The sequence below is a fragment of the Gossypium hirsutum genome, chromosome A01 (genome assembly GCF_007990345.1).
Source record: "Gossypium hirsutum isolate 1008001.06 chromosome A01, Gossypium_hirsutum_v2.1, whole genome shotgun sequence".
Classification (NCBI taxonomy): domain Eukaryota; kingdom Viridiplantae; phylum Streptophyta; class Magnoliopsida; order Malvales; family Malvaceae; genus Gossypium; species Gossypium hirsutum.
In genome coordinates this window covers 117048526-117062746 of record NC_053424.1, presented here as the reverse complement: position 1 = coordinate 117062746, position 14221 = coordinate 117048526, and the positions used below count along the sequence as shown (strand labels likewise).

The 14221-nt window shown below is 31.5% G+C and overlaps 1 protein-coding gene and 1 long non-coding RNA gene across 3 annotated transcripts; both read right to left on the bottom strand.

The window, feature by feature from the left end:
• Positions 1–4811: 4811 nt before the first annotated feature.
• Positions 4812–6732, bottom strand: LOC107925535 (uncharacterized). 2 transcript variants are annotated; one of them, XR_001692022.2, is made up of 3 exons: positions 6241–6694; positions 5213–6117; positions 4812–5130 (listed from the first exon to the last, which is right to left on the bottom strand). It is a non-coding gene; the product is annotated as an uncharacterized lncRNA (long non-coding RNA). The 2 variants fall into 2 exon arrangements; XR_001692021.2 differs by having other exon boundaries at positions 5213–6732.
• A 2104-nt stretch (positions 6733–8836) lies between these two features.
• Positions 8837–12138, bottom strand: LOC107905371 (zinc-regulated protein 8). Its single transcript, XM_016832014.2, has 3 exons — positions 11024–12138; positions 10252–10450; positions 8837–9579 (listed from the first exon to the last, which is right to left on the bottom strand). The coding sequence occupies exons 1-3, from the start codon at positions 11822–11824 to the stop codon at positions 9062–9064; spliced, it is 1518 nt and encodes a 505-aa protein (XP_016687503.1). The 5' UTR covers positions 11825–12138; the 3' UTR covers positions 8837–9061.
• Positions 12139–14221: the final 2083 nt, after the last annotated feature.

Sequence of the window (14221 nt, the reverse complement as noted above, 5' to 3'; positions counted from 1 at the left end):
CATTAAAAAATTAATTTGTAGTTAAATTTCTATTAAAGTTGAGATTTAACATTTTTTAAAAAGTCGAATCTCAAATTTAGTTCAAAAAATAAGAATCAAATTGATAAAAATAAATAAATATTGAGAGTTAAAATTTATCATGATCAACTCTTTTAGGAATTAAATTGATAAATGGGTATAGCATGGTCTAGTATTGTTGAAAAGATTTCTTTTTTCAATATTATTCTTTTTTCGATAAGAAATTTTAATTGTGGTTGAAATATTTATGTATGCATTATCTAAATATAAAATTATGTTATATAAATAATTTTGTTAATAATTTACAAGAACTAAATCAAATTAAAGTTCATATATTCAATTGCATATTAAACCATTGTTCCTATGTATGCTTTTGGGATTTATCTCATTTTGATATTTTATTTTTTGAAAAATAATAATTTATATTTATCTTATTTATGATTAAAATTTTTAAATATATATAATATAATTTTTGAAACACTTATGTTAAAAAAACCTTAAAACCTAAACCCTAAACCCTAAACCCTAAACTCTAAAATCTTAAACCCCAAACTCATAAACACAAAACCCTAAAACCTTACACCATAAACCATAACTATAATCCCTAAACCTTAAACTCTAAACACTAAACCTTAAACCCTAACCTAAATTGATTTTTTGCGGCATTTTTATTAAAAACCTTATTCACACTCGAAGCTAAGTTATTTTTAATTTGAATATATATAATACATTAACAAACTGATGATATTTTAAAATTTTAAGAATATTCATATTTTAAATTCAAATTTTTCGTGCTACGTACTCAAAAAAAGCCGGAATTAAGTAATTTGGAATGTTACACCTTTATACAAAAAGTTGGCCAAAGCATATGTTGACAAGTCTATCTGAACACTTAGGAAAGTGTCGCCCCAAAACTGTAGTCTTAGGACTAGACAAAAGCCAACTCTTGCTCAAGCGTTGCCGTAGGCATACATATCGCAACCCTTATACAAAGAGTTGCCGAAAGCGCAGTTTATCGCAACACTTAGGAAAGTGTCGCCACAAAAGTGTCATCTTAGGACTACACAAAAACCAACTCTTATTCAAGTATTGCCTTAGGCATACAAATCCCAACCCTTATATAAAGAGTTGACGAAAGCATAGTCTATGCAACACTTAGGAAAGTGTCGCCACAAAAGTGTCGTCCTAGGACTACACAAACTCTAACTCCTATGCAAGCGTTGCCGTAGGCATACATATCGCAACCCTTATACAAAGAGTTGCCAAAGCGTAGGTTATCCCAACACTTAGGAAAGTGTCGCCACAAAAATGTGTCTTATGACTACACAAAAGCCAACTCTTATTCAAGCGTTGTCGTAGGCATACATATCGCAACCCTTATACAAATAGTTGGCGAAAGCGTAGTATATTCCAACACTTAGGAAAGTGTTGCCCCAAAAGTGTCGTCTTAGGACTACACAACACCAACTCTTATTTAAGCGTTGCTTTAGGCATGCTTATCCCAACCCTTATACAAAGAGTTGCCGACGGCGTATGTTGGCCAGTCTATCGCAACACTTAGAAAAGTGTTGCCTCATAAATGTCGTCTTAGGACTAGACAAAGCCAACTCTTAATTAAGCGTTGCTTTAGGCATGCATATCGCAACCCTTATACAAAAAGTTGCCGAAAACGTATGTTGGCCAGTCTACCGCAACACTTAGAAAAGTGTTACCCCATAACTGTCATCTTAGCACTGTTTTGTTGTAGTGGAACATGAATACACACAATTTTAAATAAACGAATATGAATAAAAATTTGAAATTCTTAACAAATACAAACTGAACATGAGCAAGCTTAAAAATAAATAAACAAACATGAATAGAAGATTATTCGTTCAAGCTCGGTTCATTTACAACCCTATCCACAAGCAGGATTAGGGGTTAACAAGTATATTATAAGGGTATAGTAATAAATATTTTAAAAAATAAAGAGACGCATCTTATTTTTAAAATTGTTTGTGGAATAAAATAATTATACGATAATATTTATATTTCACGCCATTAACTTTAATCATATTTCCTTAAATTATTATTTTTTTGCCCAAATCTGTAACATATTTTCTCAAATTGGTCCCCTTAGCAATGGACAAGATGTGGGGCAAACAACTACTTAAAACAAAAGCTTTCACTCCCATTAAATTTTACATTAATATACTAGTTTTCTCTCATTTCAATTTTTTATATTTATAGTAATTCATCATAAAAATTATTAAAATTTTTAAAAAATTATAACTCAATAATGATAATTAATTTGCAATTTGAATATTTATTGTAATTTTAATTTTTTTAATTTTAATAAATTTAATAATTGCTTATAATTCTTAATAATTTTTATATTTTTATATGTTAATAGTTATTTGAAAAATCATGTCAACGGTTTTTAGGATTTTCAAAAAGATATAAAAAAATATTTATTTTTATAAAATTTGTTTACATGACATACACTACTCAGCCCACATTTTGAGAAGAATTTAAAAAGTTAAGAAAAACTTTCTCAAAATTATCAGAGCCAAGTTTTGATCTTGGGACCTATGGGTTATGGGCCCGTCACGCTTCCACTGCGCCACTCTGATTTGTCAAAATAAATTTCAAGACTAGCTTATTTAGGTGTTCCTTTTTTAGCAACATAAAGTTCACTATTGTAATGCATCCCCTAAAACCTCAATGCTCACCTGCCATCCCTTATTAGTCACCAAATGATCTATAACTTTTTTTCGTTTTCAAATTAATATTAATATATACGCCACAAGTTAATTATCCATCAACTCTGATTTCAAAAATCAAGCTAGCCCACGTTTTGATAAGAATTTAAAAAATCAAGAAATTTTTTTTCAAAATTATCAAATCCAAGTTTCGATCTTGGAACCTATGGGTTATGGGCCCACCACACTTCCATTGCGCCACTTTGATTTGTTAAAATAAATTTCAAGACTAACTTATTTAGGTGTTTTCTTTAGCAACATAAATTTCATTATTGTAATGCATCCCCTAAAACCTCGATGCTCACCTGCCATACCTTCTTACTCACCAAATGATCTATAACATTTTTCTTTTTCAATTTAATATTAATATATATGTCACAAGTTAATTATCCATCAACTCTACTTTAGAGTAATTTTTTTGGGTGATTTGCTAAGAGATAAAACTAGGATCGAGAAAGAGTTGTTCAAATTTTGAACCCTTTATCCAAGAAGGAACCTAGAAATATTATTGAAGATATTTTAAATATAAAACATATTTAAAAGTACATAATATGTAAATGTTGAGGATTAATTTTTTTCAAATCAAGACTAAAATTGACACAACGTATAATGTAAAGAGTTAAATTTGCTATTATATCAGTTTTAAAAGTGACAATGTCATCTTCCTAGTAGCTATTTGACGATTGATGACCAAAAAAGAAAAAAAACTGATTAGTTAGATGATCATTTTGTAACTTTTCATAGTTAAATGGCTAAAAGAAATTTAATGATAGTTGAATAACTGTCAATATCATTTACTCTTTTATTAACATTAAATAAATTTGAAGGTAAGCTAAATTGAGTTTTGGATTTTTTTTATCAAGCTTAGCTTGATCCAAGAAGAAATAATTTGATATAAAAAATAACTATAAATATTGCAAATAATATATAGATTTCTTATAATAAAATAAAAGTTGGATATTAAATATCACAAGTAAGGTTGTATATGTATAATTTTTGTATGAATTAAAGTTTTATCATTTAAAAATTAATAGCATTAATTAAAATCTTTCGCAATTCCGGCCTATAAGCTTATGTAATGTTCTTTATAAGATCATTGCAAAAGTCCTAGTGGATCGAATGATCCCTTACTTAGGTTTTTGCATTGACGAAGCTCAAGGTGCTTTTATTCCTAGAAGGCAAATATCGGACAACACTTTAATTGCCTATAAGGTACTGCATTCTCTAAAGATGAAAAAGAAAGAAAAAAATGGAAATTTTGCCCTAAAGCTTGATCTTAGCAAAGCATATGATCGAGTTGAATGGAATTTTTTGTCTGGCATGTTATCTAGGATGGGTTTTCACCAAGACTGGGTTGTTCTCATTATGCGTTGTGTTTGTTCTGTTACATATACGGTGGGAATAAATGAGTTTATCAGTGAGTGCTTTATGCTGTCTAGAGGTTTCCGGCAAGGTGACCCACTTAGTCCCTATCTCTTCCTTCTTTATGCAGAAGGTCTCTTTTGTTTATTGAATTAGGCTAAAATCAATAATAAGTTAAGGGGTGCTTTGATTGGTAGAGGCAAGATATCAATTACTCATTTGTTATTTGCTGATGATTGCATCATATTTAGCAATGCCTCGGCTGAGGGTGCTCACACTGTTCGTAACATTCTTTTGGAATACGAGGTAGCTTCGGGGCAACGAATTAATTTGGATAAGTCGCTCATCTATTTTGGTGCATGTGTCAGGTCTGAGGTTAGGAATATGATTGTAAGCATTTTGGGTGCTAGATTGGCAATGAACCCTGAAAAATATTTGGGCTTGCCTATAATGATTGGGAGGAAGAAAAAATAGGCTTTTGCTAATTTCGTTGACAGATTTCGCAAGAGAATTGAGGGTTGGAAGATTCAGTAATTATCGATGGGCAGTAAAGAAATTTTTGTTAAGGCTGTCCTTCAAGCAATTCTGGTTGAAGTGATGCAATATTTGCATTGCCAAAAAAGTTATGTTATCAACTTGAAGGTATATTGAACAAGTTTTGGTGGGCAAATAGTAAAACTGCCAAAGGAATCCATTGGAGCACTTAGAGTGTGCTCTGTTTGCCAAAAGTTAATGGTGGGATGGGTTTTTGAGACCTCTATTTGTTCAATAAAGCCTTTTAGCTAAGCAAGACGGAAAGCTTTTATCCCAGCCTGACTGCCTTCTCTCGAAAGTCTTTAAGTCCCGATATTATCCTTTTACTAATATACTATCAGTTAAAATTAGTTCTTATCCTTCTTTTACATAGAGGAGTATCTGTGTGCTTGGAACGTACTTGATGACGGACTCCTGTGGAGAATTGGCAATGGTGTAAAGGTAAATATCTGGAATGATCCCTAGCTTCCTGGTCCTGGAAATGGCAGACTGTTAGTAACGAATATGGATACTCATTGGTCTACTGTTGATCAATTGATTAATACGGATTCTAGTACCTGGAAAAATGAGGTGATTTTTAAGATATGCGATGAAGTTCATACTCGAAAAATTTTCAACATTCCTCTTGTTGGGTGTAGTATTCCTGATTTGCTTGCTTGGTGCCATGATACTTCAAGAGAGTATTCGGTGAAGAGTGGGTATCGAGCGTTACTTACAAAAGTGACCCAGCATACAGACAGTAATTTGAGTAAAAACGATAATGAAAAAAACTCTATACATCTATTTGGGACCTTCAAATCCCTGCTAAGATTAAAATTCATCTATACCGTACTCTAAAGGACTATGTGCCTCATTTCTCCAATTTGGCCAAAAGGAGATTGTGAGTCGATAATGTCTGTCCTTTGTGTAAGGAGGCCCCGGGGACGTGCATCATCTATTATGGTCTTGTAGTGTCTTGCGTCAACTCTGGCTTTCTCTGTATCTCTCCTTTGATAACAGTATAGGTCTCTCAGATGGAAGAACACAATTCGTAAGTTTCTTTCTTGTAGTTGATATGAAATTTAAGAAACTTATAACTATTTCTTTGTGAGCCCTTTGGTTTAAGAGGAGTAGGCTGGTAAATGAAGGTCTCAATTTTGATATGCATAAGATTGTGGGGTTTGTTCAAAGTTATGCCTAGGATTTCAGTACCAGTAGAGTTCAAAGGTTTTTTCCTGATAAACCAAGGAATGTTTTGTGGCAGCCACCTACATCTAGGTTTATGAAGCTGAATGTTGACGCATCGTTTATGGACAACACTAAGATTTCTATTGCAGTAGTGTTAGCTAGAGACGAGGAAGGACAGATATTGGGTGCTTGTACTTACCCGATAGCGGATGTGGCAGATGCTTTTGTAGCTAAGGCGAGAGCGTGTGAAAGGGCTCTTTACTTTGCGTTGCATATGGGTTTCAGAAATATCATCCTGGAAGGTGATTCTCTTACTGTTATTAAGAAGCTAAACTTGAACATAGTGGATAGATCTATTTTAAGCCCAATTTCACAGGATATTCGGCTTTTAGAGAGGTTTTTTGAGGCGGTGGCATACCAGTTTGTTCCCAGAGATACTAATCGGGCGGCACATGCATTGGTGATGGATGGTCGTCATCGGATCTCACCATGTTTCTAGGTTGAGGAGACACCAAATTCTGTTGAAGTGTTGGTCGAGATGGATAGATCTGTGAGGTATCATAGGTGCTGAGCTGGTTTTGGGCTTTGAAGATTGGAGAAGGTTCGTTGAATCTCCTGTGCTAAGTTTCAAAGTCGTCTCTTTCCGTTTCTTTTTTGAGAATATGAAGGGGTTCTATTCGTCGAAAAGAATTGGCTGGTATTCTTAGTGGGTTTCTCTGCTGATGGTTTTGATTTTGTGGCTGTTTTTTTGTGTCTATTGGTTTTCTATTTGTTTTTGTTGTTTTGGTTACTGTGCTTCTGTAGTGGGTTAATTGTTTTCTGTCGACTATGTTTCCTTTATGTCGTTTCCTGTTCTATGTGTTAGTCTTTTTGAGCCACTTAAACTTTTTAATGGAATATTAGTATTATCTTAAAAAAATGAAAATGAAAAATGAAAATAAAATAGAGACAGAAACCAAAAAATTTATTTAGGGGGCCGAAATTAAATTGTAGTTTTACGATAGTAAAAATGTAATTCTACCATTTTAATAGCCTATATCTTTATACTTTTTAAAGGATTAAATCAAAATTTTATATTTTTAGAGGTCCAAGGTACAATTTAGCATTTACTAATTTAAAATTTTAAAAATCAAAATTAAAAAATTTTCATTTTAAGGGATGTCAGACTCTGCCAGTCCCTTAATTTCACCCTTAAGTAGAAGGTAAAGAAAGAAAGGAAAAAAATTATTTAACTATTGGACTGAAAATTTAATCTGGATGGCCTTGTGGGCTTCATGCCCAATAGTTCAATACCAATATTAATTATTGGACTTCAAATCAAGTTTTGTCTTTAAAATCCAATTCAGATTGTGCTTAAATTAGTCCAATCCCTAGTCTCCATTTAGTGTGTGTCTGAATGAAAATATTTAAATATTTAATAATTTTTATAATAAATAAAATATTAGTATTGTGATTATTTTACTTACGTAAATATGAAGATGAAATTAACCCAACAGTCTCGTTGAAATCAATGTGATCTGCAATATTCCTTTTGCAGGGGTCCTTTTCCCTTTTTATTCACACCTTTAGATATGACAATGATAGTGCTGATTTAGATACTTATATCTAATGAAATTTCATAATTGGTTTGGTGGTAAAATGCTGTTCATCTCTAAAACTTATTTGTGTTCAAACCTTTATGAGTGTAAGTCTTTATAGTATTGCCGCCGTGATGGTAGCATTAAAAAGTATTTTTAGCTATGAAATGGAAGTTAAATAATTCTCTATTTATAGAATTTGGTTCAATAGTGGTGTTTAATTGGTGTGCAAATAAGTTGATGAGACCATAGTCTCTTCAAGCAACTTTGCAGATATTAAAAGAAACATTGAGAAGGTAGAAAATGTTGTTTTTTTATGGCAGAAAAGAATTGAAACGAAGTGGCATCTTCTTTGGCGATTGCAGGTACAAATCATGAGGAAAACCATTAAAACTTGGTGGTGAGCCATTGTTGTGATGTAAACGTAGGTCTATTAGTGATTGAATGTGTTTTCTTTTGGAAGGTTATAATGTTAAACTTTTGAACGTTGTTCTGTTTTTTTTTACAACAGAACAGATCAAATGAAGCAAAAAAAAAAAGTCTCTATAGAATGAACTTGTATTCAAATCTTTATGGGAGCAAGTCTATGAAGATTTGAGGTAACATTCCTTTAAATCTGTTTTTTTTTAATATAATACTTAAAATTACTAGTAGCTCCTCCCCAACCCTTAAATAGGAGGATAATTCTTTTCAACGTACTCGAACACGCACTCCTACATTGACAACAATACCAATACTAATTGAGCTAATACTTAATCGACTAATTTTTAACTTTATTATTACCACAACAACAAGTCACGATTTTTTAACAATTAAATAATACTAGCCTTTATGTTGTCGTTTACACGAAAAGAAGGAACACTTATGAGTTACAAAAAGAAAGAAACAACTTTTCCCTAGTGACCAAAAATTTAAATTTGTAAAAATTAATCTTCTCTCTTTTTTATATTACCATTAAAATGGAGTTGGTTGCAAAGTGGAATTGTATTTTGTTTTTTATTAAAAAAATAAATTACGTTAGATTAAATAATAAATTGATCTTTATATTAAAAATTTCATCTATTTGAACTATTAACTGATAAAATAGCTGAGGGAGCAATTAATCATTTGTCCAAGTTTACTCTATATATGAATTTTTAAATAATTATAAAAAAATTTCAAATATAGTCATGCTAGGTACACGTGACATTTGTCTAGTTGCACCGTCAATCATGTTATTACTTATTAGTAGAAATGAACGAAATTTTTAGTAGAATAATCAATTTACTCTCTGATCGAATCTAGTAAGACTAATTTCCTATTTTTTTAGTAGAAAGAACAAAATACAAATTAACTCCCAATACAAAATACTATTAAATAGGATACATTGCGGAACTTTGAATATAATAAAAAAATTATATAAAAATTTATGTTAAATAAAGTGGCTCATAATATAAATTAACTAGAAATTGTACAAATATCTCATTAAATCCATGATCCATACACCATAGTACCCACTAAATACATTATTTGCATATACATAGTATTTTTTCCCTAATTAGCTTATCAATTCAAAGCAAGTTAAACTCTAATTAAAATATAAATTTTAATTAAAAAATTAGAAAGAAAGTGAATCCAAAATTCTTTTTTTTTTTTTAGCTTCCAAAAAAATTGTTCTCCCCATCATGAAATCCCATTTAAAGAAACAAGTTCTTCCGATAATTCTTCCATCAACAACCCAAAGATTGCATATTCAAGTTGTGATCCAATTTCTTTAATTTGTTCTTCATTTCTTTTCCACCCATCAACCTCTAATCTTTTGAAATCTTGATCCACCATCATGTCAATTGTGTTTGATTCTACATCTTTCCATGATTCTATCCTTTTACAAACCCTTTTAGCTACCGTTTCTAGATCGCTGTCGGCCTTGGCCTCGGCCTCTTCCTCCGTGATGAGATCAGACACTAACCTTTTCATACAGTCAGGGACACGTTTTGGATTTTGGAAGCTTGATTTAAGCACTTGTTGAATAATGACATCTATGTTAATTTCACTATCTGAATAAACCGATTCGTTCTCCACTTCCTCTTCTTCATTATCATCATCATCATCTTCTAACATTCGTTTCTCGAGTTCAATCGGATCTAATTCGGCAAGTTTCTCGAATCTCCGAAGTTTGTGCAATAGTTGCTGCTTTGCTCCTGGTAAACACACAACATCCAACAAATTTGAAAACTTGAAAAAAAAAATTCAAGTAACATTTTAAGTATATGATTGCATGGTCCAACAAATTGAAAACTATAAATGTACAAGCAAAATCAAAGACATATCTCCTAACATAGAAATGTGGGTCACACATGAAATTATGACAAAACTAGTGGTGTCTACTTCAACAACAGGTCAGTTTAAACTAAAATATTAAATGCCAACAAAATTTCCATGGATCCCACATATCATCAATCACCAGAAAGAGTATTTAACCAACCAATTTTCTATGATAAAAACTTAAAAAATAAATTAATCAATTTCTGTAAATTAGATTAAAAAGAGTAAATAAGTTATTCCCATTAAAATTTTATCAATTTTTACTGTTAAAAATTAACGTGATTAATAAAATAATTAAATAGTTATACGTGGTGTGTCATGTGTATCGTATTCTAACATACATAAACTAATTTTTAATAATAAAAATAGATAAAAATTTTATCAAAATAACTAATTTATGTTAAAATATAGTCTGACTTTTAAGACAAAAACCTCTATATACTTGTACCGGCATCTTAGCTATCAACTACACCATTAAAGACCACAAAAACTGAAAGGAATGGTTTAAAAAAATTAACTCAAGTGATTCAGAAAAAAAAAAACCCTACTTTGTACATTTGCATAGCTGCATTCGAGATCAAAACCATCCTTCTCATCATCGTTGTCATCGTCGTTATCGTCATTGACGTGTCGATCATCGTCATCCTCGAATGGAGGGTCCAAAACCGAAACAGGGCTGCATTGTTCTTCCTCTTCTTCTTCTACTTGTAATTTTTTAAAGTTCTCAACTTGGTAATTTTCCTTGTCCTGTTTTCAGTTCAGACATGTTATTCTTCAGAGAACAATTCTTCAATTTAGCATTAGTCAAAATTTTACATGATTATTGAAGGGTTTGTCTATACTTGTAATTGCTAATTGATTGGATTGTTGACATTTCCAATCAAAAATTCAGAAACAATTGTCTGATTTTAGTGATGGGATCCAACAGAAGAAAACAAATAAATATTTGTCCTTTTAAGGGAATTATTTCCTTGACAGGCCCTTCATATAAAACAAGATTTGCATGGCAGATACCATGATCAAAATTACACATAAAACTAACTTACAAGACTAAATGGCATATTTAACCCCCCTAAAACCTTTAAACAAAAAAGGGCATATTTGTCAAATCAGATCTAATTACGGCAAAAAATTAGTAACGAAGTTGATTATATTTACCGACAGTTAGTCAACTCACTACTCAGTTAGCTGAGTCACGAGTTCATTCAAATGCTTCCATTAATGAAGAAGCTTTTAAATTAAGTAATTTGTTTTTTACTCTTCAAATCAAATTTCAATTAATTAGCAATGGTGATTAAATAGATTGTTACTATTACTAACCTCTTTTTGGCGTCGACTTGGGGAAGTCGTCGGTGAAGAGAAGAGTGGTGTCCGATGAGTAAAAGAAGGGCCTTTTTGAAGCACGAAATGGAAAGGGCTTTCACAAAAATGTTCATCACAAGAACCAAAAGCCGCGTTACTTCGTAAACCATCTTTAGCAACGAAAATCTCTTCGAAATCCTCGGATTGGCTGCAGCTACAAGAAGTATCCAAATCCAAATCCATCGATTTTTCTTCATTAGTTTCCGACCAAACGGCACTGCTACTCGGCCGACCACTTTGATTATTTTTACCAACACTCGAATCCCACCTTAGAATATCTTTCACCGACACTTCAGCTCCTTCAACGTTACTTATTTCACTATTCCGACTTTTGTTACGATGAGTTATCCTCTTCAAAATCGAACCGAATAACCCGGAAGAACCACCATTGTTTTTAGTTTTCGATTGCTTTTGAATCCTTAAAGCAGCTTCAAGAAGAAGAGCAGCTGTTCTTGCTGGGATGTGAAGAAAAATAGCATTGGGGCTTTTACATGGACTTCTTTTAACAGGCGATGGGAATTCAAACAATGGAGACTTGGTAAAGTCCGTTGTTGTTTTCGTCGAGAAAAAGCAAGCATTTTTGCAGAAATTCGAAGGGAAACTCGAGGTTTGAGTGATGGGTTTTCGTTTTTTGATCTGTAAGAGAGTTTTCGGGGACGGTTTCTTCAGTTCACAACGTCTGTCAGCAATGTATTTCTTCAAAACAAACGGTTCTTGATCCTCTTGAAGCAACTCATGTAAATGCTTTCGACCCATCATTGAAAAACAAGATGTAAAACTAGAAAAAGGAACAAAAATCTCAACTGTCAACAACAACAAGAAGCTATGGTTTTCAGCACCATGAAAGAGTTGACGAGGTTTCAACTTTTTAACCAGAGAGAAAAAAAAAACAGTGCAAAAAAGCAAAAAGATGAGTTTTTTTTTTTTGGTTTTGAAGGGGGAGAAACAAGTTGGCTACAAATATAAGATAAAAAAGGAAGGAATGAGGAGAGTTCTTGATTCAAATCTGAAGGGATTTAAAATATCGAGGCAAGATAGTGATAAGAGAAATTATTATTATTAATACTAAGATTTACATTTTACACTAAAAAAACAAAAGCTGCAAACTGTAGGGGGTTCGTATGGCAGTATTTTAAAGTTATATAGGTGAGGATCTGATGTCTCACCATTGTCGACAATAGAGAGATAAATAAACAAGAGAGTTAAAACTAGGTTTGGTTTTGTCTTAAAAGAACAATGGAGTGTGACTGGTAATATTAGGGTTGGTTTTCAAATTTTAATTCAGGTTATAATTTTTTTTCTTTTTTTTTATAATAAGAAAAGGATAAAGCCTTAACAACAACGCGATTAATACGACTCGAATTCAGACTACACTTGAAACAGTGAACACCCTAACTATCAAGTCAACACGGATGTTTTTAATTTTTATTTTTACTTTAATCATCAGAACAAAAATAAGCTAATAGTTAATTGATTATTTGAGAGTTTATCCTTTTAATTAAACTATCAATATCATTATCACAACAATTATTTTTTATTAGCTTCATCCATAAATACTAGATAGGATTTGACTTAGGCCATATTTAAAATACATGAATTAGGGTAATGTTAGAATTTTTTGGAGAAAAAAATTAAACTATAAATCTTTCGAGTCAAAAATAAATATTTATCATCAATTTGTAATTTTACAATGAGATAAAAGGGCCAAATGCTTTAAATTATAAATTATTATATGAATTAAAATATAATTTTATTATTATTTTCATAATAACTAAATTATAATTTTATCATTTTTAAAGAATTGGAGTACAATTTCATTATATATTAATTTGTAAATTAAAGGGTAAGTTTCTTAATTTTTCTTGGGGAGGAGGAGGCCCCTTACTTGGACCCTTGGTATTGTTCCTGTTGGATTTGTCTTTGAACACAGGTGAACCTATCGCATAAATAATTCGGATATAATCTATTAAAAAAATATATCTACTAAATTTTGATATTAATATTATCTTTTTGACATATTAAATCTAAATTGTTTATATTTACAATTTAGTTTACATGTTTTAAATATTCTTAGCTAATGTTTAGTATATGAATTGACTACATATAATAACAATATATTAAGAATTCACTTAAACATTTTGGGTAAGTACCATGGAGGCCTCTATTGTAAGGGTTAGATTACATTTTGTTCTCTTTACTAAAAAATCAGCATATTAGTCCTTGTACAATAGACTAAATATCAAACTAACTATTTCTATTAAAAATTCATTTATTTTTACCGTTAAAAGTTTATATGAATGATAGAATAACCAAACTGTTATACCTATCATGCCACGTGTGCTTCACGCTAACATATAATGGCTAGTATATAAAAATTTTGAAAATGATTTGAAAACATATAAATAAAATTTACCCTAATATATATAAAAGAAAGGGAGTGGGGACGAGGGTAAGTCACAGGATTGGCGAGAAGTGCGCTGGCTTGGGTGGGGTGTGGTTTAAACCTAAAGGATTCTTTTCCACGTACCTTCACATCTTTCCCGAGATTTTCAACACCCATACATGGCCGCTCTTCCCTTATTAATTCCTTTGCTTTTTCTTTTACCATTCCTTACATTTCTCCTATTTTTTTTATTCTCAATTTGCACTCACTTTGTCCTTTGCCTATTGCTTATTTGAAAACAGTTGCTATATATTTCAAATTCCATTCATGACGATGTCGGAGATTCTAATCAATGCACGTAATAGTCGATCTTGACCATGGTAATTATTGGTAAATTATACTCAGGTTACTAAATTACTGGTAGATGTATGTTTCGGTCACATAACTTTAAAAAGTTATAAAATAGTCACTGAATTATTCGAAAGTTTTTTTTTAGACGTTGGGTTGTTAAGTTTTTTTCTTTTAGAAATCTAGCTAGCGAGCTCCAAGTGACAATTCGATTATCGGTACGGTGGATTAATACCCATTGACGAGTAGAACATATCTTAGATCCAAATCGATTTGACAGTCAGTGTTGGAGATCAGAGAAGAAAATTGTTTGGATTTTGGTTCGCAGATGAAGTTCAAAGTTGTTTAATGGAAAAAATATTTTGCAAGAAATGCAACATTCAATGTGATATTAGAAAGTTTTCAGTTAAGCATTTTACAAGAAA

What these genes read in the sequence shown, in the direction of transcription:
- LOC107905371 (XM_016832014.2), bottom strand. Translation starts at nt 11,824, where the DNA reads ATGATGGGTCGAAAGCATTTACATGAGTTGCTTCAAGAGGATCAAGAA. An exon ending in CAAGTCGACGCCAAAAAGAG is followed by an intron (nt 10,451 to 11,023) that starts GTTAGTAATAGT and finishes AACTGAAAACAG; the next exon opens with GACAAGGAAAATTACCAAGT. An exon ending in CAGCTATGCAAATGTACAAA is followed by an intron (nt 9,580 to 10,251) that starts GTAGGGTTTTTT and finishes TGTGTTTACCAG; the next exon opens with GAGCAAAGCAGCAACTATTG.